Source organism: Schistocerca americana, chromosome 4, assembly GCF_021461395.2.
Source record: "Schistocerca americana isolate TAMUIC-IGC-003095 chromosome 4, iqSchAmer2.1, whole genome shotgun sequence".
Taxonomy (NCBI): Eukaryota; Metazoa; Arthropoda; class Insecta; order Orthoptera; family Acrididae; genus Schistocerca; species Schistocerca americana.
This window is the reverse complement of record NC_060122.1, coordinates 229,522,070-229,547,696: the sequence shown is the minus strand read 5'-3', so window position 1 is coordinate 229,547,696 and position 25,627 is coordinate 229,522,070. Positions and strand designations below refer to the sequence as shown.

At 43.8% G+C, this 25,627-nt stretch overlaps 1 protein-coding gene across 1 annotated transcript in view; it reads left to right on the top strand.

Annotated features, from left to right (window-relative positions):
* The window catches only part of LOC124612875 (soluble guanylate cyclase 89Db-like), a 468,418-nt gene that overhangs the window by 401,663 nt on the left and 41,128 nt on the right, over positions 1–25,627 (top strand). The window contains exons 7-9 of the mRNA XM_047141315.1: positions 1,682–1,789; positions 19,589–19,757; positions 23,378–23,521. Coding sequence (XP_046997271.1) covers positions 1,682–1,789; positions 19,589–19,757; positions 23,378–23,521 — 421 coding nt within the window. The remainder of the gene's footprint in view (positions 1–1,681; positions 1,790–19,588; positions 19,758–23,377; positions 23,522–25,627) is intronic.

The following is a 25,627-nucleotide window of genomic DNA, read 5'->3' as shown; positions in this document are numbered from 1 at the left end:
AAATTCGTAAATATCTTTAATTTTTGTTGTCCTGTCGTCATCAGTTGTTTGTAATACCATGTTGATAATTTTCTTGTTGGGTCTCTGTATTTGAAACCGAAGAAAATAAATTTTATCGTACATACTTGTTTCGCCTCTCTTGTTTGGAGCCGAAGTTTAGATATGCTGCACGACATCTGAGCATTATCTACGTACCTGCCAATGATGATGCTTTTCAAAAAAATAAAGGAAAAAGGCGTATGTCATGGTAAAACCGGTTTTATTCAGTTGCAATAGACTGTGCGAACCTGAAAATTACCAGCAAAACGGTAGTTATCGTAATCAATGCATAATTTTACAATAATAACAATCTAATTAAAGTTGTGTTAAATACATTTCTCATAATGTAACAGTTCTGTCGAAAGAGAGAGGTGATGAACTTAGAGAAACGTATGGCCGCAAACAAATATGGAAGTGAGCAAATATTCAATTTCCTGAGGAGCGACTGAAACTGCTAAACTTCTTATTCTTTTGCTTCTGCTCCCACCCCTCCGTCTTTAATGATATGTTACGTCGTGTAGCTAGTTATGACTTTCATTTCTTACTGGCGGATGCTGATCTTCCTACTTTTACGTAACTGTCTAAATGACTCTCATCTTCCTTACTTCAATGTGAAAATGTCGTTCAGAATTTGAGTTTGGTCTGTTCTGTAGGAATCACTTGTTCAAATACACTTTGTATTTGTTATCCTGTTATAGCCATAATTATTGCTAGCTTCTTTTTTTAAACCCTGCTACTTTTCATGGATATTGGACAATTTAAAAGGAGAGATGAGAAGGCTAAAGTTAGACTTGAAAGGAATTAGTGAAGTGAATGGAAAGAGGACAGCAATTACTGATCTAGTGAGTATGGCCTAAGGGCAGCAGCATCAGTGAATAATGTAACAGATGTTAACATCGTTATGAATAGAAATGTAAGTAATAGAGCGAATACACCTTTAGCTTACTTGGGTAGGGCACAGCTTAGGTTGGAAGGGAGTAAAGTAGCCTGCCAGTCCTGCTGATATCGTGTCGCTGTTTGCCTACCCGGCTAACAGGCACGCATGGGCACGTTAAAAGCGGAATTTGCATACATGTGGTAGGAGGGAGTGTCATGATCAACTTACTAGAGATCCTGAGTTGTGGGGGATGAGTGTGGGGTTGTAGGTGCGTTTGATGGTCCCTTTTGTACTTTTCCCACGAATAACTCGAAAATCGTGGCCCCCAGCGAAAACGTATTCCAGCGAAAAATTGTAACTCTATTTTCTACAAGGTCCTGCTCATGTTTTTCTATAGGAATAACAGTTAGTGCGTAGCGAGCGAGAGAATATTAAAATCTCTCGCGTTGTTTCTGATGGCCAGTTATAACATTGCAGGTTGCATAAGACGACAACGGTAGGGGCAGCTTAATCACCCTCGTTCTAAACGGCCGTGTTACTGAAGAAGAGGCGAGAAGTATTAAGAATGTCCTACGTTAAAGTTACCCCCCACTATAAATTCAGGTTCTAATTGTGCTTCCTTTTACTACTCTTCTTCGTTATGTGCACAGCCATTATTTTTGTGAAACAATGGCACGGCAGTTCTGGCTACCAGAAAATCTTCCACCAGAGCAATGCCATCCACCGCCGGATTAGCGCCGTCTGGAACACTAAACTCTGTTGCAGGATCAACAACCTGGACGACCTGATGAATATGGGCCTCTTCCTGAACGACCTGAACCTGCACGGCCTCAGCCGCGAGATGGTGCTCACTGGCTGGCAGCACTACTCCAAGTAAGTACAGTGCACTACAGTACAGCACATAACATACCCAGTCCAACTCTGTCCAGGGACGCTGTATGCGTGTGCAGCTATAAATATCCCTTTCACAAGGTGTATGGGAAAAATAATGAGACTGGCTTTTTATCTACCAAAGTTTTTATTTTTTTCAACAACAGTATTGTCCCCTTCAAAGTAGTTCCCTTAGGCAGCTGTACACCGACGGAGTCGTCTTTCCCAGTCTTGGCAGCAGCGTTGAAAGGCTCTAACTGGTAGGGTCTTTAAAAAGTCGGTCACATTCTCTGAACGTTCTCCAGAGTCTCAAAATGACGTCCTTTTAAGACATTTTCAATTTCGGGGAAAGAAAAAACTTACAAGAAACTAGACCAGGTGAATAAAGTGGGCTGCGGAACAACAGGAATCCCTTTTGCGGTCAAAAATTCAGTGATGTTAATTAAATCAGGTGATGCTGAGGGAAATAGATTAGGAAATGAGACACTTAAAGTAGTAAACGAGTTTTGCTATTTGGGGAGCAAAATAACTGATGATGGTCGAAGCAGAGAGGATATAAAACGTAGACTGGCAATGGCAAGGTAAGCGTTCCTGAAGAAGAGAAATTTGTTAACATCGAGCATAGATTTAAGTGTCAGGTAGTTGTTTCTGAAAATATTTATATGGAGTGTATCCATGTATGGAAGTGAAACATGGACGATAAATAGTTTAGACAAGAAGAGAACAGAAGCTTTCGAAATGTGGTGCTGCAGAAGAATGCTGAAGATTACATGGGTAGATCACATAACTAATGAGGAGGTTTTGAATAGAATTGGAGAGAAGAGAAATTTGTGGCACAACTTGACTAGAAGAAGGGATCGGTTGGTAGGACATGTTCTGAGGCATCAAGGGATCACCAATTTAGTATTGGAGGGCAGCGTGGAGGGTAAAAATCGTAGAGGGAGACCAAGAGATGAATATACTAAGCAGATTCAGAGTATGTAGCTTTCAGTAGGTACTGGGAGATGAAAAAGCTTGCACAGGGTAGAGTAGCATGGAGAGCTGCATCAAACCAGTCTCAGGACTGAAGACCACAACAACAACAAGTGGTCTTGTGACATGGGGCGTTGTTACGAAGCATCCACTCGTCTGTAACGTCAGGGCTCACTCGATTCACCATTTTCCTCAGCCTTGCACATACGTTCTTTGTAAAACACTTCGTTGACAGTTTTTCCTGGAGGAACAACTTCTTTAAGCGCAATGCCCCTAGTGTCAAAAAACAAATGAGCATTGTTTAGATCTTTGATTTTCTCAGTCGAGCTTTTTTCGCTCGAGGAGATGTCTCAGTGTGCCACTCCTCACTTTGCCGCTTTCTCTGAGGATCGTACTAAAAAATCCAGGATTCATCACCTATGATCACAGTCTGAACCATTTGTGGTATTGGCAACCTTCTCCATAAGATCAACTCCCACGTTTCTTCGACTGTCCTTTTGCGCGGTTGTCAGATTTTTCGGCACCATTTTGGTACAGATCTTTCACCTGTGTAAAACCTCAGTCAGATCTGATGTACGGAGAAAATATTTAACAGATCACCCATCAGTCTTAATGTTAAACGTCGGTCTGATCTGACAAGAGCACGCACACGTTCGACGTTTTCGTCGGTTTTTTAAAGTTGAAGGTCTCCCTGAGTGAGATTCATCTTCAAGCCTTGAAAAATAATTTGTGCCAGCGAAAAACTTGTGCTCATGGTAAGGAATGGTCCCCATAGACCTGTTTCAACTTTTAGAGGTCAACGTCAAGGATCCCCCAAGTTTAACACAAAACTTGATGGTATAACATTGCTCCAAATTCCTATATTCCATTTTGTCTACACCCAACGAAAACACTATTCACTGACGGTGCTGTCAAAAATCATGCGATGGCTGTACGGAGCTGAAACTCGGACTGAGCATCTGGAAGGAATGAACACACCGGTCTACATAAGTAGAACAACACAGCGTTGTCAGTCCTCTCGTAGTGATGTCAGTCTCACTACTTTTCTCATACACACATCTCTTAGATGGGACCTGGCGTTTAATGTATCCGCGGAGAACACCAGTACCTCATCAACATCAGTACATTTCAGGGCATATGTATTGTGTAGCTATATCCAGTTACGCTGCACTAGTCTCACATGCACCGCGATTTCCATTCAGACTCCTTTGCAGGCAACATTAGATTATTTGCAAAATTCTTTGGAAGCTGTTCTGCGCCACCACTAAGAAGAGCTTCCAATTACTACGAGTTTTATTTCCATTACAGGGCTACTTGATGGATGTTAAGTAACTAAGTTAAATCGTTGTTCATCTTATTTGAGGTAGACTCTCTATGATTATGTTTAGCAGCGTTTCACAGTCCTTACGATAAGTGAAACTCGTTCCAGTATTCATTTTTATGAAGGAGCCTCTGTTATTTTTCTCTAATTTTTTGTCTAATATTCTGTAAATGTATTATTTGCTCTGTCAAACTTCTACTCTCATAACTGAGTCAGTAACACATACAAAAGAGGAGAAAAGTCTTTCGTACAAAACACAGTATTTATTACACTTTAAGTTCATAGAAAACGTCCGTACGACGTTTATGGTTTCTTCACTCAATCTTAAGATGTTTACATTTATCATTTATTTATGTGTCGTGAACATTTTTTTTTTTTTTTTTTTACGACGTGTAACAATAGTTTTCTTAACAGCTTCTGTCGCAAAATTCTGCATCGCCTCGCTCTGTCTCCCACAAATTTCTTCCTGGAGGCGGATTGCAACCAACCCTACTCTATGGGATAGGCAGCCCATTTTAAAGTATCCAGATATATTACTGCTATGTGTTACAGTACCTAGAAGTAACACCAATCAAATATCTGTGCGGCCGAGTTGTCTCGAGCACATCGAGTTTCCCGCGTATCTGTAAAGCAACAGATCCAAGGAGAAAATCATTTATCTTTGAAGCTGGGCACGGACTGTAGTGTGCGTACTGTAAGGCCTTCGGTACACACACCATCAGATTATTTGACTTATCGCTCTAACGAAGTAGGCGTCAGCAATATGTCTCGTGGTCTTATCGTGGCGTATTTATCTTCTGCCTTTAGGTCAGACGATGGAAATGCCACTTGCACGCTTAGAGTAGCAGATTGACGGTGACCAACTTTAAACAGAACTTGATTAATTTTCACACATATTTATTAAAATAATAAAAATCATAGATATTACGTAACTTGATTCTGGATGCTGTTTCCAATTGACAAACTGAAGTTCCTTTGGTCTTGATACTTGCCAAAGTGTCTATACATTTCTCTTCATGGCTATGTACAGGAATATGATAATCTTATTATGTGCAGACTGAAACTTGACTATGGACTATTGTATTTCAATTCCCCATCGGGGCGGGCTGGCAGCAGCATATAAGCTGCTCTCCAGCCGAAAGACATAGAACAAACAATAGAAGACATTTAAAAAGAACAAAGGAGAGAATATGGTGAACATAGATATAAAAAAGGGGGAACATCATGGAAGGCAATAGACAAAAAACGAGGTGGCCGTAAAATGGAGATAAAAAAACTGTTAAAACTGTTTAAAAGTAGCACACACAAAAAGCCACACACTGCGACAATTAAAAGAACACAAGGCACAGTATGACTGGAGCATGAAAGGTATCGATGGATGGTGTAGCACATAACAAACACTGACAGCGAACCTCAAGGCAGTACACAATTAAAATCACACCTCTTGACACACAGGAGAAACAGCACTAAACACAACAGTGATGTGGCACACTGACGATGATCAAAACAGAGGATCTGCACAGGCGCAAGGAGATGAGGGAGACTGGAAGAAGGGAGGAAGGGGAAGAGATGGGGGAGATGAGCGGGGGCCGCGCTGAAGAGGGCCAGGTAGGGAGGGATGTGGGAAGGAAAGAGGCAAGTATAGGGTGCAGGGTCTCAGGGGAGGGGAGGGGAAGGGAAGGAGGGAAATTCGCTCTGGGAGAAGGAGGGAAGAGGAAAAAAGGGAGCCCTGGGGAGGGGGGGAGGAACAAGGCCAGATTATAGTTGGAAGGAAGGGTAGATGTCACTACAAAGTTCGTCATCCAGGAGGGGCAGGCGCTGGAAATTGCCCTGATGAAGGAGATGGAAGGTGTGGAGGTGGAGAGAGGGAGGGATACAGCGATAGAGGCGCGGCAACGGGCGTGGGGTAGAGAGGAAGGAGGAAACCAGAGGGTGGGTGGGGATCAAGCCTCGGACAATGTAAAGGATGTGGAGATGTTGGAGGAACAGGAGGAGGTGGGGGAAGGGGATCAGTTCATACAGGAGCCGTGTGGGGGAAGGAAGGCGGATACGGAAGGCAAGGCGGATTTTGCTTTCAGACTGACTAATCAGAGGTCTGTACAGTCGTTATAATACCTCGAGCGTTCAGGTATCACTGCGCGAGTGTGATCCGCGAGGAGAAAAGGTTCTACGTTAGCAGCAATCTTATTGGCTGCGTTACATATTAATACGCAGATCAGCGGAAGCAGAATTTGGTCCGTCTTTATGGCAGCGCCATCTCATAGAGCGGAGACGGACGAGCGCTGCGCCTGCGCTGTTGCGCTTAGCGGGGCGCGCTCTAGTGGGAAAGTTGTGTACGCGCTGACTACGCGGAACTCTGTACACAACACAGACCTCGCAATGTATGGCTAGTTGTAATCGAAGCTCGGCACCACCTAGTCGTTACTGTTATATACACATTTACATACACTAAATTTAATTTCTTTTGTTAGCGTGGTACTAACTTAAAAGTAGTTTCCATACCTCTGCAGGTTTTCCTTTGTTGTATGGCGAATGCCGAAACTAGGAATCCCCTCCCCAATGTTCCCTACTGGGCCTCCCTCTGCCAAAAAAAAAAAAAAAAAAAAAAAAAAAAAAAAAAAAAAAAAAAAAAAAAAAAAAAAAAAAGGCTCTAAAAGCTATGGGACTTAAGATCTGAGGTCATCAGTCCCCTAGACTTACAACTACTTAAACCTAACCAACCTAAGGACATCACACACATCCATACCTCGGGCAGGATTCGAACCTGCGACCTTAGCAGCAGCGCGGTTCCAGACTGAAGCGCCTAGAACCGCTATGCCACTGCGGCCGGCTACCCATTACCGACCTGCCTGTTATTCATCGGAAAAGTAGCTGATTCTGCCATGGATCGGAACTCCAACATTCCGCTCTGCCTTTAATACAGAATTAAAAGCAAAATCAGAAGGCTGTCTAGCGTCGCCTACGACATGACACGATGGCTATGGTCGCACCGTATCGATAACCGTATCAGAACCACTGTTTAGCTCCGGATAGTGCACGAGGCATTCTGTCTGTGTTACGTTCCTACTCTTAAGAGGTACAGCAACCACGCTGATTGTAGCATTATCCACTGGGCTACGATCAAATGAAAGATACCTGTCGTATTCACCAAATGCTATTAGCGTCAAACATAAATGTGGCTGGAAGAAAACCTCCCTATCGCCCAGAGTAGTTGCGGTTGTTTAGGTGGCTTGCTTGCACGCAGCAAATACACTCCTGGAAATGGAAAAAAGAACACATTGACACCGGTGTGTCAGACCCACCATACTTGCTCCGGACACTGCGAGAGGGCTGTACAAGCAATGATCACACGCACGGCACAGCGGACACACCAGGAACCGCGGTGTTGGCCGTCGAATGGCGCTAGCTGCGCAGCATTTGTGCACCGCCGTCGTCAGTGTCAGCCAGCTCCATCGCAGTCTTTAACACTGGTAGCATGCCGCGACAGCGTGGACGTGAACCGTATGTGCAGTTGACGGACTTTGAGCGAGGGCGTATAGTGGGCATGCGGGAGGCCGGGTGGACGTACCGCCGAATTGCTCAACACGTGGGGCGTGAGGTCTCCTCAGTACATAGATGTTGTCGCCAGTGGTTGGCGGAAGGTGCACGTGCCCGTCGACCTGGGACCGGACCGCAGCGACGCACGGATGCACGCCAAGACCGTAGGATCCTACGCAGTGCCGTAGGGGACCGCACCGCCACTTCCCAGCAAATTAGGGACACTGGGGTATCGGCGAGGACCATTCGCAACCGTCTCCATGAAGCTGGGCTACGGTCCCGCACACCGTTAGGCCGTCTTCCGCTCACGCCCCAACATCGTGCAGCCCGCCTCCAGTGGTGTCGCGACAGGCGTGAATGGAGGGACGAATGGAGACGTGTCGTCTTCAGCGATGAGAGTCGCTTCTGCCTTGGTGCCAATGATGGTCGTATGCGTGTTTGGCGCCGTGCAGGTGAGCGCCACAATCAGGACTGCATACGACCGAGGCACACAGGGCCAACACCCGGCATCATGGTGTGGGGAGCGATCTCCTACACTGGCCGTACACCACTGGTGATCGTCGAGGGGACACTGAATAGTGCACGGTACATCCAAACCGTCATCGAACCCATCGTTCTACCATTCCTAGACCGGCAAGGGAACTTGCTGTTCCAACAGGACAATGCACGTCCGCATGTATCCCGTGCCACCCAACGTGCTCTAGAAGGTGTAAGTCAACTACCCTGGCCAGCAAGATCTCCGGATCTGTCCCCCATTGGGCATGTTTGGGACTGGATGAAGCGTCGTCTCACGCGGTCTGCACGTCCAGCACGAACGCTGGTCCAACTGAGGCGCCAGGTGGAAATGGCATGGCAAGCCGTTCCACAGGACTACATCCAGCATCTCTACGATCGTCTCCATGGGAGAATAGCAGCCTGCATTGCTGCGAAAAGTGGATATACACTGTACTAGTGCCGACATTGTGCATGCTCTGTTGCCTGTGTCTATGTGCCTGTGGTTCTGTCAGTGTGATCATGTGATGTATCTGACCCCAGGAATGTGTCAATAAAGTTTCCCTTTCCTGGGACGATGAATTCATGGTGTTCTTATTTCAATTTCCAGGAGTGTATATAACTTCATCACAGGGCTAGATAGTGTTAGCGCAATACACCATCAGATTACAATAATTTATTAACCGAAATTGTAAATTGCGTATGTTGTGTGAGAAGAGGATGCGTGGCAATGTAGTTAAATGATCATTGGTACTGACAATTCTATGAAAACTTGTCTAGTCATGAATCCATTGAAGGATGACTAATGTAACTAATATGATGTCCAGTTGGGCTCTCCTATCTGTGTTACATTAAGTAGGAACTTTAACATATTTCGTGTTGTGTGCGTCCTTTATGGTGTCTGACCACTACTACGTTGCCCCATCTGGAGGCTGCATCCCCATGTGGCGCCCTCTCTGTGTACGGCTGCGTCTCATAACTTCTGCAGAACACAGCGATAACCTTTCACGGTCTCGGTATAATACCGTTTCCACCTGACCATCCACTTTCTATAACATGTAGTTGTTACATTTACCACAATAGTACTAACAAGGAGGAGCCACAACATCCGGATCACGGATTTACTTGAAACGTTTTACACTTTTAACAGTCCATTAGGACAACGTAATGGGTAAGTAGTAAGGCGATTTCAAGAAAATCACAGGAGAAGGTCCACGCGTCAACGATATACCGATGCATTGCGGCCCTGAGCATGAGCTGGCGGCGCTCATGTGTTTAGCTTTCGAGCTCCGTGGTCGCTGGAACGACTCCAGCTCATTATTTTTATTTATATTGTTTTCATCTCCAGTCGTATTATTTCCTGCATATTACATTTGAAAGTATATGATGGGAAGACCCATGTATTAACTTTTATTGAATTGCCAATGTAATTTCGCTGTTTATTAATTTTTATTATTAAAACAAATATTATGTTACTTTTATTTCTATAGGCCACTTAAAAATTTTATCAGGCACTTTCAAGCTTCACATTTGATTGACAACGTACGAGAACTGCTTCTCGTGAAGTTGCTATTAAAATACATCTAATCATACATCGCCAGGTTTCGACAGCGATATTTGCGAAAATGCTGCGTTACGCTTGATTTGATCAGTATTATTGGCAGAAAGAGAAATTTTTCGAAATGTCAACGAGCTTTTGTTTTTCTTTAGACACACTGAAGTTTCTTTGTGCATGTGGGAAGCCATGCATTAATTCGCTGTAGCAGATGGCGTTTTAATTTATGTTTTCCGTGTTTGTTTGAAAAGTGCACATTACCCTCACATTCTGGCATACTGTAACCCATTCTATTATTGAATAAAGTTTTTTACACCTTGATTTATCGTTGTTTGACTTGGGCTTTCCAAGCCTGTCCCTCGTCCTTGCAAATTGTGTCTGCAGAACGATCCATCCGAGTACAAACCACTTCTCGATACATTACCCTATTGCAGGTATAAAGAATTTCGCAGATCACGTCAGGGACGCATTTTCACGAAAACTTTATACGTTTGGTCGTTTACTTATTGATAGTTTTAAATACACTACTGGCCATTAAAATTGCTACACCAAGAAGAAATGTAGATGATTAACGTGTATTCATTGGACAAATATATTACACTAGAACTGACATGTGATTACATTTTCACGCAATTTGCGTGCATAGATCCTGAGAAATCAGTACCCAGAACAACCACCTCTGGCCGTAATAGCGACCTTGATCCGCCTGGGCATTGAGTCAAACTTAGCTTGCACGGCGTGTACAGGTACAAATGCCCATGCAGCTTCAACACGATACCACAGTTCATCAAGAGCCAGTTGTTCGGCCACCATTGACCAGACGTTTTCAGTTGGTGAAAGATATGGAGAATGTGCTGGCCAGGGCAGCAGTCGAACATTTTCTGTATCCAGAAAGGCCCGTACAGGACCTGCAACATGCAGTCGTGCATTATCCTGCTGAAATATAGGGTTTCGCAGGGATCGAATGAGGGGTAGAGCCACGGGTCGTATCACATCTGAAATGTAACGTCGACTGTTCAAAGTGCCGTCAATGCGAACAAGACGTGACCGAGACGTGTAACCAATGGCACCCCATACCATCACGCCGGGTGATACGCCAGTATGGCGATGACGAATACACGCTTCCAATGTGCGTTCACCGCGATGTCGTCAAACACGGATGCGACCATCATGATGCTCTAAGCAGAACCTGGATTTTTCCGAAGAAATGACGTTTCGCCATTCGTGCACCCAGGTTCGTCGTTGAGTACACCATCGCAGGTGCTCCTGTCTGTGATGCAGCGTCAAGGGTAACCGCAGCCATGGTGTTCGAGCTGATAATTCATGCTGCTGCAAAGGTCGTCGAACTGTTCGTGCAGATGGTAGTTGTCTTGCAAACGTCCCCATCCGTTGACTCAGGGATCGAGACGTGGCTACACGATCCGTTACAGTCATGCGGATAAGATGCCTGTCATCTCGACTGCTAGTGATACGAGGCCGTTGGGATCCAGCACGGCGTTCCGTATTACCCTCCTGAACCCACCGATTCCATATTCTGCTAACAGTCATTGGATGTGACCAACGCGAGCAGCAATGTCGGGATATGATAAACCGCAATCGCGATAGGCTGCAATCCGACCTTTATCAAAGTCTGAAACGTGATGGTACGCATTTCTCCTCCTTACACGAGGCGTCACAACAACGTTTCACCAGGCAACGCCTGCAAACTGCTGTTTGTGTATGAGAAATTGGTTGGAAACTTTCCTCATGTCAGCACGTTGTAGGTCTCGCCACCGGCGCCAACCTTGTGTGAATGCTCTGAATGGCTAATCATTTGCATATCACAGCATCTTCTTCCTGTCGCTTAAATATCCCGTCTGTAGCAAGTCATCTTCGTGGTGTAGCAATTTTAATGGTCAGTAGTATAAAATATTTAAATTAGCAGACAGCCAAATAACACTGGAAATTCAATAAAAGTTCATACAACTACACGCGTTTTTCGCCATATTACTTTTCAAATGTAATATGTATGAAATAACGTGACCAGCGTTGGAAAACAAAGAAAAACGAGCGGGACTCGATCCAGCGACCCGCCAATTACAGAGCCTTCTCTTAAGGAACCTTTATTTACGGAACCTATTTTTACAGGTATCTTTTTCTTCCTTTTTTCTAAGGAAGTAGAGTGGTCAGCTTCGGGCTGTTGGAAGCAGGGTGGACACGATGCCTCCCCCTTCGCGTTCCTGAACCGCCCCCTCCAGAATTTTTTATTTATTTTTTATTTGATACGAAGAGTTTTGTAGCTTGGCTTATGACGGTCATTACCACTGTATATCAGAGCCTTTAAGAAAATATCTGTCTTTAATGCACCTCTATAATAATTAACTAAACATTAGACAGGTTATAACTAAGAAGAAAGAAAACCGAAGTTAAATAATGACATCACTTAGATGTTGTACCACAACAGTAGTTTTTTTAGAACTTTATAAGAAAAAAGAAAAGTTCCTCAAGGAAAAGCAAAACATTTCTGCGACATCACTGTAATGAAAAGAATAAATGAGTAGTAAGTTCCCGCCGCACGGCTGGCGCATGGACGGGCACATCTTCTCGGCGAAGATATTCGCAGTTCTGTGGTCCACGTCAGGGTTCGTAACGAGAGCAGCATCAGGCCATCTTCTCATGCCCGGTACGCTCCAGCTGCGGGGGGATCCGTGAAGCCAATACTCAAATAACGGGCAAAAAGCTAACGGTATCGTGAAAGTGTCATCAGTCATGTCATTCCTGTAACAACGCCCAATAGTCGAGAGTACCCTTAAAGCTTGAACGCTAACCAAATGACTGCTGCGATCTGGTGCTCAGGCTCACAAGGTACCGGTACATTACTGACAGGCAAAACTTCTCTTCCAGTTTTCTCGAAATCGCCTAAATAGAGTGCCCACCACTTGCAGAGTATGTTGTCCTAATGGACTCCTAAAAGTGTACATAGCTTAAAGTAAATCCGTGATCCGAACGTCTTGGTCTCTCCTTGTGAGATTATTAGCCCGGGGGCCACTGGGATTCTTCTGAGAATATCTCTCTAGACCAACTTCATTGGTCTGAGTCACATTTCTGCGTTCCATATATGGTCGCTACTTTCAGAAATGTGGCATCGCAATGTTCGGGACATTTGAGCAGACAATCAGCTTTTACCCACTACGATTGAGAAGGAGCAGTTTAATGTAGAACATACATTTCGCTTTTCAATATCCAGAAACTTACGTGTGGGAAACAAGAGCTCGTAATTCAGTATATGTGATGGCACTGTAGCACGTTCCTTTCTTCCTTCTAGTTTTCTTGGAATACTTTCAGGTTATCAGAGCTGATGAAGAATTGGTACAGTTCACTTACAGAAGATACCGTCGCCGTGCAAGGCAGACAATATACAAAACAATTGAAGACGTGGAAATGACCACATCTGCCGCCGACAAGAAAAAGAATACCATCAAATCTGTCGCTGCACACTCTCTATTGGATGGACCTGCAGTCTTTTGTGGTTGCAGACTGAACTTCAGTATCGACATCAATGATTCGTTTACTCATGGTAACGGATGGTTAACAGTCGCTGTTGTACGTGGTGGTACAGGCGTACCCAATGTATCCGGACTGGAAAGCTTCGTTGATCGTGACATCATAGCCTATCGAACATATCATATCACCGAAAATGCAAATAAAGACTTTGGCAAATCAACATATTTGTCACCCTCACCCTTTTCCTTGTATACACGTAGCAGACGTAAGATATCAGTTAATGAAACTGTTTTTATATGGATTAAAGGTAAAGGTACTTGTGAATATGTTAAATTTGTAGGAGATTGTACATTGTATTTTCACAAATAAAGTGATCTGTAGCGTAGCTTAAAAATGGACAAGGGTACATCTAGGATCTGTCGACATAGGAGGTTGAAATACAGCTTCACTGGTTGCTTACGGTCCTACTGTCTTCGCGGAGTGTAAAACTGCTCCTTTCGACAATGACGTCATTCCAAAGACATCACTGGAGTGCACGTTGAAGGTGTGGCGGTGGGACTTACGTCCCACACCACCCTATGACGGTGGAAGTGCAGATTGCAGGCAAATATTACGTAACTTCGAACTACATGACGTATCAAAGTGATGGTTTACGATGCTCGATACCCATCGAGTGGTCAGATCAACACAAACGCTTCATTAGTTGGCGTAATAGTACTATCGTTAGCCATGGTCGGAATCAGAGTCCTCATGGATGGTGAGAGGTACAGGGTGTCGGCGCCAGTGCTGGGGAGGCATTGTGCCACTGTTTTGTAATCCAGCGACTGTGTCGTGCAGGGCTTCTGCTTTGGCATAGAGGCGCATTGCCTTCTGTCGCTTGGACGTCTTAAGACTGTGGCCATGTCCGTTTCTTCCTGGAGGGTAACTACCTTCGTGAGGGGAGGGGCTTGCAGGCTCCACCAAAGCACCTTATTCTGCAGGCGCTGGAGGGTCTGCATCTGGCACTAATCATAGCCCGCGCAAGGGAGCCGTCGGTGAGAGAAGGGTGGACAACCATCCGGTACAGCCAGAGCTTGGTGTTGAGGTTCAATTCCCTGCTGGTGAACACTGGATACAACGCTTTTATCAGATTGAGTCCTTTTTGGTTTACATACTCTGCATGGCGATGGAAGAGCAGTTTTTTTTATCCATCCAGGCACCTAGGTATTTGGTATCAGGAGACCATGGAACCTGGGTACCTGGTGATGTTGTGGCAGGGGATGGGGCGCCGTTTAGTGAAATGGACCGTCGTAGCTTTGGCGGCATTGAGGGCAATCCTGTTGGAATGACACCAGGTCCTGTCGCGTCCACCTGCCTCTGGAGGTGAGCAATGAGCTGGCCTGTGTTGCGGCAGGTGCTATAGAGCGCCGTATCATCGGCGTATTGCGCCAGGTGGCAGTGAGGGAGGACTGGCATATCGTTAACATAAATGTTAAAAAGGATGAGAGACAACACAGAGCCCTGAGGGGTACCCATCGACATGTGACGTAGGCTGGGGCGTTGGCCTTGCTGAGTAACCAAGAAGGTCCTATCGTGGAGGAAATTATCCGCGTTCTTCACATAGATGTCGGGGATAGTCGACTGTGTCAGCATTTTCTACACAAGATTGTCCTGCCACATTTTGTCATGCGCTTTTTACATATCTAGGAAGACCGTTGGCGTCGACTGGGAAGCACAGCGGCGGCGACCATTTTGGCCTGCGGGGGGGGGGGGGGGGTGCTGTTTGGGCCTGGACCTGGCTGCCGTTGGCTTTTCACTAGAGGCATATGAAGGTACTTCAAGCACTGTTGGAGTTGGATATATATCTCAGGAAGAAAATTTCGACTGTAAGCAACTTCACGCATCTTGATCGCTGCAAAGTAGTGGCTTCTGTGAAAACTGCATTTTTTTTACGTATAAACGCAGTTAGACTGAGTATGAATGTTGAGTCTAGTAAGTATGAAAATGGAAAATTAGCCCACGGTAGATGAGGGAGCAATTTAACAAGCGCAAACAGGTCGGGAATGAAAGAGAACTGAGGCGATGTATACTTCATATCAAATGTGTATATCTTCATGAAAAATAAAAAGATCCACAAACATCGTTTTGTTCAACATGGACAAGTGAAATAAGCAGTGCATACAGGAACGTTCACCGACAGTCATTTTTCCCGCAAGCCATTTGCAAATAGAACAGGGAAGGGAGACGAAGATAGAAATACCCTCCACTGCACACTGCAAGGTAGCTTGCAGAGTACAGATGCAGAAACATAGAACTGTTAAAGCATCTAAACAAATACTGATTTATAATATGAATATTGTCAGACATAGGTGATAAAAAAATTAAAAAACTGGCAGAAATTGTTTAGCTTCTTTCCATACGCGAACATTTTTTGGGGTAACAATAATTTATAGCGTGAATTCGGGAATGTGCTGCAGAGGTCTTTTAAAGGCACTGGGAACTAACCACTGCTTCTCAATGTATTTATTCCACAATGGAATTTGTCATAATTTACATCCTCGTCTTTCAAACCAACAGCTTATTTCATAGAATCAATACTAGAAATAAGAATAATGCTTGAAAAGTTTAAAGTCATTTTATTTGGTCCAGAAAAGTCACCGCTATTTGGAAACACATATTTCAATTATACACCACTGCCATGAAATATTTAGCTACTAATAATGATCAGTTTAAGAAGAGCCTAAGAATTTACTAACTACTTGTTAGCAGAACCCATTAATATAGATTTTATTAATAATATAAAATAATGTTGCATAGTATCTAACTTCTTTTGATGTTGCTGGGCAACAGACAGACATTAATTTTTAAAAGATTACACCGCAATTTAACTGTATCGTTATTTATATAATTAAGACCCAGGTTTGAAAATGGTTCAAATGGCTGTGAGCACTATGGGACTTAACACCTGAGGTCATCAGTCCCCTAGAACTTAGAACTACTTAAACCTAACTAATTTAACAACATCACACACATCCATGCCCGAGGCAGGATTCGAACCTGCGACCGTAGCGGTCGCGCAGTTCCAGACTGAAGCGCCTACAACCGCTCGGCCACACCGGCCGGCTACAACCCAGGTTTCAGCCCTTTTGCCATTTTCAAGTGATTGACTTTATGTCATTAATGTCAGTAATGGAATACATGTTAATGACATATACGCTATCACTTGAAAATGGCATAAAAGGCCGAAACCAGGATCGTAATTAAATAAACAACAATACAGTCAAATGACGCTGTGCTCATTTAAAATATCTGACTTCTGTACACCTTCAGCGCAGTAATGTGATCGATGTAAATAGTCTGACAAGGGATTATCTGTCTGGCTATAATGGCATACGAACTGTCATAAGCACCTCACTGTATCGTACATTTAATGTTATGTGACAAACTTGTCTCTGTATATGAAATAGAGATATGGGAAGGAAAGGGAAAGGGTGGGTAGGAAGCTAGTGACTTCCAACCGCACAGGGCACTGTGGAAATGCACACGTGTGCTGGACCAGAAATCGAACCCGGTTGTAGCGACCCCTTTGAGCGGTTCCGTTAACTGGCCACGATCCCAGATTCACCTAAATTTTCAACTTGTCGCACACTGCAATGCAAGTTCTACTCGAGAATTACTGATTCTCGTAGGAGTTCGGATGATATTAATGCATCCGCGCTGAAGGAAATGTAATGGAGCCGTCACACTATCACAGAAATGTATGTATATATGATTGATGTCTGTTCTGTCGGACTTCTAAATGTCACCTTTTAAATGAAAATATTTTACACTTTTTGACATATTTCACATCAGTGAGGACCATTCCACAAAACATTTGTGGTATGGACATTTTTCGCTAAGCATTTTTTTTGTGTAAATACGTTCTTGTTTTGTGATCTACATTCTTGAAGATCTCCTCACTATGGGTATATGGAACAAGAAGTATATCTAATCTACAGCGAAAGACAAGCAATGAAGGAAGTTCCAAAAATATTTCTACAAAGGTCTGCTGCATTGATTGAGAATCTGTTAACATTGTTCTTGAAACAGAGTGAACAGTTGTTCCAGGCTTTGAGGCGAATTGATCTCCCATACAATCAGCGTTTTAAGTTATTCCAAGTACTGTATGCAACAAGTTATTTTCTCCGAAGCCACGAGGAAGTCAATCCAGTTACATCGATTTTCATCGAATCACTATTTAACGATATTTCTATAAAAGAGCACAATCATGTTGCTAGCGAAGTAGTCATGCCAAACTGGAAGTAAATATTTGTCTAAAATCTTTTGATAAAAACCTGCTTTCTTTTGGCCATCGATCAAAACCAGGAAAAACGACGCCATACCGTCACACCACTCGTGCCTTTTTTTTATTGTAATCGCATTATTCTGATAGATGTCGGTCAGCAGGCATCCGACCCAATGCACCATACGATGTACCGTGACTCAGCACTTGATAAAACCTTGCACTGCTCCACAAATCAATAATAGATATGTTTCTACCACTGTACTTGTGCTACGAGAGGAATCCTGCGAAACACATGATGGTGAAGTCTAATGACTGTTTTGTACGTTTGGGCAACTGTCAGTGGATTTCTTGGGACCACCAGAGCTTTTATTGCATATTAGTGCTTTTCTTATGTTTCTACCTGACAACAGCACCGCTAAGAGTGCAATTGGAGTCATGTAACATTCGTGCCCCGGGAGACTTTTGGCAAGACAACTTATTTCAGTAACGCTCTCATCGCTTATTATGCTGGAAATCACGTTTTTCTGGAGTTGACTTAGATGAGTAAACACCGTAGGCACACCCCAGGTGCTAAATACACTCATGCTCATAAATCAAGGATAATGCTGATACATGGTGAAACAACGCTCTAGTGGGCGGCTTGCGGGTTTAAATCACCTCGAAGTATGACCATGCGGTGCATTTGACCTGCGGTCGTCGCACGGTGACGCTGGCAACAATCCACATACGCAGAGGTGTGTTGGTGCATGTCAGAGTACGGTGCAGCGAGTAAGTGTGCAGACGTTTTCAGACGTGCTAATGGTGACTGTGTGTTGAAAATGGCTCAAAGTACACATATTGATGACGTTATGAAGGGTAGAATACTAGGGCGACTGGAGGCTGGTCTAACACAGTAGGTCATAGCACGGGCCCTCCGTGCGCCACAAAGTGCGATCTCAAGATTATGGCAATGATTCCAGCAGACAGGAAACTTGTCCAGGCGCTACAGTACGGGACGTCCACAGTGTACAACACCACAAGAAGACCGATATATCACCATCAGTGCCCGCAGACGGCCACGGAGTACTGTAGGTAGCCTTGCTCGGGACCTTACCGCAGCCACTGGAACAGTTGTCTCAAGACACACAGTCTACAGACGACTGAACAGACATGGTTTATTCGCCCAGGGACCTGCAAGGTACATTCCACTGACCCCTGGTCACAGGAGACCCCGTAAAGCCTGGTGTCAAGAACACAGTACATTGTCATTGGAACAGTGGTCCCACGTTATGTTCACCGACGAGTCCAGGTATAGTCTAAACAGTGATTCACTCCGGGCTTTCATCTGGCGTGAATCAGGAACCAGATACCAACCCCTTAATGTCATTGAAAAGGACCTGTATGGAAGTCGTGGTTTAATGGTGTGGGTTGGGATTATGATCGGTGCACGTACACCCCTGCATATCTATGACAGAGAAACTGTTATAGGTCAGGTGTATCGGGGCGTCATTTTGCACCAGTATGTCCGCCTTTTTCAGGGGTGCAATTGGTCCCACCTTCCTCCTGATGGATGATAACACACGGCCCCACCGAGCTGCCATCATGGAGGAGTACCTTGAAACGGAAGATATCAGGCAAATGGAGTGGCCCGCCTGTCTCTAGACCTAAACCCCATCAGGCACGTCTGGGATGGTCTCGGTCGGTGTATCGCTGCACGTCCTCTCGCCCCTAGGACACTTCAGGAGCTCCGACAGGCACTGGTGCAAGAATGGGAGGCTATAACCCAGCAGCTGCTCGACCACCTGATCCAGATTACGCCAAACCGTTGTGCGGCCTGTGTATGTGTGCATGATGATCATATCCCATTTGATGTCGGGGTGCATGCGCTGGAAACAGTGGCGTTTTGTAGCACAAGTGTTTCGGGACGATTTTCTCAAATTATCACCAATACCGTGGACTTACAGATCTGTGTCGTGTGTGTTCCCTATGTGCCTATGCTATTAGCGCCAGTTTTGTCTAGTGCTGCGTTGTGTGGCTCCACATTATGCAATTATCCTTAATTTATGAGCATGATTTTACTTCATCTCAGAAATCACTAAATGAATTAAACTAAGTATCCATCCCCATGAAAATGAGATTGGTAGTCTCAAATTAGACAGAGACCAGGAGAGAAGTGTCTTACCACGTCTACTTTTACAGGCTGGAGCTCATGTTTGAACGAGCAGAACAACGTTCCATGGAGCTGGAGAAGAGTTACGCAGAGCTGGACTCCTGGAAACAGCGTGGCGATGATCTTCTGTACTCTATGATTCCGAAACCTGTGGCGGACAGGCTGCGTTCTGGAGGGGATCCCATCAGTACCTGTCAGGTATGTCACAAAAGATTTGAAGCGACGAAGGGTTGATGTGCTATACTCTGTTTTATGCCACTCATTGCTTCTCAGCACTCGTATTTGACACGTCTACCTTTGTCTCTCCAAATGTAGGAGACTTGCTGCAGCTCAGGATATGAACAACAGAGGTTCACACTATTTTCCAAGGTGATAAAGCTGATTAACTGCCTTGTTTCCTTTTTGTGCCTTAGTGGTGACAAAATATTTAATCAGATGTAGCTAAAGAAAGTAGAAACCGGACTATGTATTTCATGACGTCGTCAAAGCAAAATGATTCACTAACTTAATTATTTGAGTCGTAGTTGAATAAAACAATATTTGTCATACAAAATTGGAAGAGAGGAATTACTACAGCAGCTTATTATGAAACCTTTTATGTTTCATGCATGCTTTCAGGGCCTTCGCTTGAGAAGGCATCCGTGTTGGTTGGCATGCTGTACCATCAGTGACTTGAAGGGCAGCGACCGTAACGCCCATGCCTGATTTCTATGATCCTCAGTTTCCTAGAGCATTTCTCACTGTGTTCTGTTGAGCAGTCTCTTATCAGCTTAAATCTTAAGTTTATTGTTTCTTGGCTTACATTTGAAGTTATCAGTAACGTCTAATGGAGCGCGAGTAAAATGAACTCACAGTGGTACTCTACATCCACAGAGATGTGGCATTGCTTAAGACAGTGGACACATTTTAGATAGCATAGGCATCTTGTCCATCTATTCCGGCTATCATGTATTGTCATTTCCGTAAAATACTTTAAGTGACTTTTGAAATATATTTCTCAATAATGAACGGTTCTTTCTCCAAGCATATCAGTCTTAGTCGCCAGCAAGCAACTAGATAAAAAACGAAAAATCTCATCTAGAACCCACGAAAAGGCAAACAAGTTCCCGTTACTTCGTAAAATCAATAATATTTACAGTAATAAGTATCTCCCCTTCCCAGATAAGAAATATTATTGATGGTGTCCAGAAATAACTGCGACCAGTCGCCTTTTGTGATACTTCAGTTTTTATTTATTTACCATGACCTGTTACAAACCACTATCGACTCATCATCAGGTGGTACCGGTCATTGTAAAAAATATTGAAGCATCGACTGGTTGTAGTTATTCCTGGAAACCTTTATTCATCATAGCCGCAGTATCCCACACACATAATTGACAAAGTTTTATAAGTCTTGGTATTTAATACGTAACACTCGAAACAGAACAAAACCTATTCGATAGCTGTGAGCCTTAAACCCATACCAATTTTAAATTCTCCCCATCCTTTCCTTAAATCGCACTTAGTAAATCCCATGACTGGTTTGTAATGACACCTACATCGATGAGTCGTTAAGCTCTAACGTAGCAACAAAAAAATAAGTAAAAATAAGTTTTAAACTTGTTGGATTTTTTTTATTTCACAAGAGCTTCGTTGATACCACGCTACTTAACCATTCTTAATTAAATACGAAATTTAATACGCAGTATAACAGAAATAACGATTACAGGCCATATAAATTAGTTTATACACGATGTGAATATAATTTAGTTTTTTATATTACTATTTTTGGTAGTACTATCAGGGTGTAACAGCCGTCAGTCTGTAAGTAGACTGTTTAGGTTTTCTTATTGGTAACGCCACGTAGCGCTCTGTGTCAGAATCACTGGCTGTGCTGTGTGCAGTCTGTGGCTGGTTTGCATTGTTGTCTGCCATTGTAGTGTTGGGCAGCGGCAGCTGGATGTGAACAGCGCGTAGCGTTGCGCAGTTGGAGGTGAGCCGCCAGCAGTGGTGGATGTGAGGAGAGAGATGGCGGAGTTTTGTAATTTGTCATGAACTGCTCTATATATATATATATATATTATGACTATTAAGGTAAATACATTGTTTGTTCTCTATTAAAATCTTTCATTTGCTAACTATGCCTAGTAGTAGTTAGTGCCTTCAGTAGTTTGAATCTTTTATTTAGCTGGCAGTAGTGGCGCTCGCTGTATTGCAGTAGCTTGAGTAGCGAATATTTTTGTGAGGTAAGTAATTTGTGAAACGTATAGGTTAATGTTAGTCAGGGCCATTTTTTTTTGTAGGGATTTTTGAAAGTCAGATTGCGTTGCGCTAAAAATATTGTATGTCAGTGTAAGCACAGTCATGTATAATTTTTAAAAAGGGGACGTTTCAAGTCTGACTCAAATTTATGTGACATCTCGCGACCAGTATGTTTTAGAATTATTTAAAATTACATTTGGCACGTATTACTATCTTACTGAATAAGCTAAAAAACTTTTGAGAATTTTCTAGAATTTCTTGAATTTATATTTTTCGTCACCTTATTTCTGTTTATACTATACATATTTTGTGACGGGTTTCACAGTACAGGAAGATATCGATAACTACCGTCATATTAATTTCATGAGCAAATTATTCTTGCACTTTCTCACTGGAGTTGGATGCCAAAGTTAGGGAAAAGGGCCTCGTTAGCCACATTTGAATATACCTACTATTTGAGGACGAGTGGAGCAGCCAGCGTCAGCTTCTAACAGTCCAATCCTAACGATATAGGTTTACACTAAAGCTCGTTGCGTCTGGATGGCAATAGAAAAAAGTAACTATGATTTCTATCTCTTCAATTTACTTGTGATTCATGATCTGAGCATAGTTAATTTGAAGTTTCTAGCACTGTAAGTACCTTTTATTTAAAGTACACGTATGCTCACTCACATTGTCTCTAAAATTACGTTACCGAAACTTGCTTCTGTTCGGTTGAATCATACTTCAAGAGAAGTCAGCGTAAACTAGATTTTCAGTAATAAACGTGACAGGCCAGATAAAACCAATTCTGTTTAAGAATATATAAAAAAATCTAAGCTGATAATTAATAAAACTCCTACTGATAGAATAATAAATACGAGAGTAGAAAATAAGCAACGAATATGGTGTCGTAACAAACGCTGAGGCTCCGAAATCAAGAAACTTTGATGCCATATCACACACGAGTCCTTATTCTTCGTGTCTTGTCACGGAAAGCGTTGAAAACTTATGACGTGTAGGTGAATAGTGTGGTGTCACCGCTAGACACCACACTTGCGAGGTGGTAGCCTTTAAATCGGTCGCGGTCCATTAGTATACGCCGGACCTGCGTGTCGCCACTGTCAGTAATTGCAGACCGAGCGCCACCACACGGCAGGTCTAGAGAGACGTCCTGGCACTCGCCCCAATTGTACAGCCGACTTTGCAAGGAACGGTTCACTGACAAATACGCTCTCATTTGCCGAGACGATAGTTAGCATAGCCTTCAGCTACGTTTGCTACGACCTAGCAAGGCGCCGTATTCAATTGATACTGAGATTCTATTAATGTATCATCAAGAGCGATGTTCTACAAATGTGGATTAAAGTTAAGTATTCCAGAAGCTACGTACTTTTCTTTATAGCATTCATTACGTATTCTGTTTCAGACCTCACGCCAGCCTGCGTGAGTTTAAGCGCGTGCCTTTCGGCTTCCTCTCATTGTGTCTAGGCTGTCTTGTCTAGACACAACAAATAGATTACTGTTTAAGGAAATGATAGCTTTCCTCTTAATACACTGACTTCATTAACGTTCACTAAAACACGTTTGTTGCAGTCGTTTGACGAGGTGTCCATCCTGTTCTGCGAGTTGGTGGACTTCAGCTCCTCTACGGTGCAGGACGCCATGGACGTCGTGACCAGCATGAACGCCGTCTTCACTTGTTTTGATGCCCTCATGGACCGCTACAACGTGTACAAGGTAATTCTGACGTTTCCCTGTTACAGCACAGGAAACTAGCAGCAAACTGCACTGATAACTCTTGAACTTTTGAAAGTCTAGTTTTTATACCTACTTACAGTAATCATAAAATTTATATAAATTAAAGATTACTCTGACCTAAAAGGTGTAAATTAAATGACAGATGAAAACTGCCAGAAGCATAGAGCTAACTCAAGATATTAGCAACTGCTAGCGTTAGAAAGGCAAAATACCTAAGTTAGGTCCGCTAGTGCAATTTGAAGTTTATGCTTTTTCCATTACACGAGTCTATGTAAAAACATACCCACAGTGTCGCAGAGTATTTAATCATGCTTGATATGACCCAACATACACTAAAATTAGGTGATAAAAGTCGTGGTTTACCTCCTAACATCGTGGAAGAGCTCCTTTTACCCGGCGCAATGCAACAACCCGACGTGGCATGGACTCAACACGTCGCTAGGAGTCCCCTGCAGAAATATTGAGGCCTGCTGCCTCTATAGCTGTCCATAATTGCGAGAGTGTTGCCGGTGTAAGTTCTTGTGCACAGACTGACCTCTCAATTATGTCCGATAAATGTTCGATGCGATTCATGTCGGGCGATCAGGGTGACCAAATCATCCGCTCGATCTGTCCAGAAAGTTCTTGAAACCAATCATGAAAAACTGTGACGCATTGACTTGTCCCACTGTCATACACAAAAATTCCGTCGTTGTTTGGCTGCAGGTGGTCTCCCAGTAGCCGAACGTAACCATTTCCACTCAATTATCGGTTCAGTTGAACCAAAAGTCTATTCCATGCAAGCAGACTCCATACCATTGTGGAGCCACCACCAGCTTCCACAGTGCCTTGTTGGCAACTTGGGTCCGTAGCTTTGTGAGGTCTGCTCCACATTCGAGCCCTTCCATCAGCTCCTACCAACCGAAATCGGGACCCTTCTGACCAGGCCACGGTTTTCCAGTCGCCTAGGGTCAAACCGATATGGTCACGAGTCCAGGGCAGGCGATGTCGTGCTGTTAGCAAAGGCATTCGCGTCGGTTGTCGGATGCCATAGACCATTAACTCCAAATTTCGCAGCACTGTCCTAACAGACACTTCAGTCGTACGTCCCAAAATGATTTATGAGGTGATTTCACGCATTGTTGCTTGTCTGTTAGCACTGACAGCACTACGCAGACGCTCAAAACACTGTTGCAAAAACAGCGAAAACAACATGCGAAATATAAGCAGACGCCACAGCTGTCGGCCGTTAAGTGGAGGCCGTCGGCACTGCATTGTCCGTGGTGAGAGCTAATGCTTGAAATTTGGTATTCTCGGCACAATCTTGACACAGTGGATCTCGGAATATTGAATTCACTAACGATTTCGGGTATGAAATGTCCCATACTTGTAGCTCCATCAACCATTCCGTGTTCAAAGCCTGTTAATTCCTTCATGTGGCCATAATCACGTCGGAAACCTTTTCACAGGAATTATCTGAGTACAAATGACAGCTCCTGCGATGATGATGATGAAGATGATGATGATGATGTTTGGTTTGTGGGGCACTCAACTGCCGGTCATCAGCGCCAGTACAAAGTCCCAGTTTTCACACAGTCCAATTTTTTCACATTCTAATATAACCACAATCACGAATGAGCATGAGGATGATGATGATGAAATGATGAGGACAACATAAACACCCAGTCAGCTCCGGCAGTGCCCTTTTATACGTTGTATACGAGATCCAAAGTGCCGTAAACAACGGCGCTCAGATTGATACTGTGTTCCTTGACTTCAGGAAGGTTCTAAAATGGCTCTGAGCACTATGGGACTCAACATCTGAACATCTGAGGTCATCAGTCCCCTAGACTTAGAACTACGTAAACCTAACTAACCTAAGGACATCACACACATCCATGCCCGAATCAGGATTCGAACCTGCGACCGTAGCAGCAGCGCGGTTCCGGACTGAAGCGCCTAGAACCGCTCGGCCACAGCAGACGGCATATACCTGATACTACCGCCATCTGTATACGTGTATATCGCTATCCTGCGACTTTTGTCACCTCATTGTGGTAGTAGAGTGTAGTTTTAGATTGTATTGTGTTTTGGTTTTATTTGAAT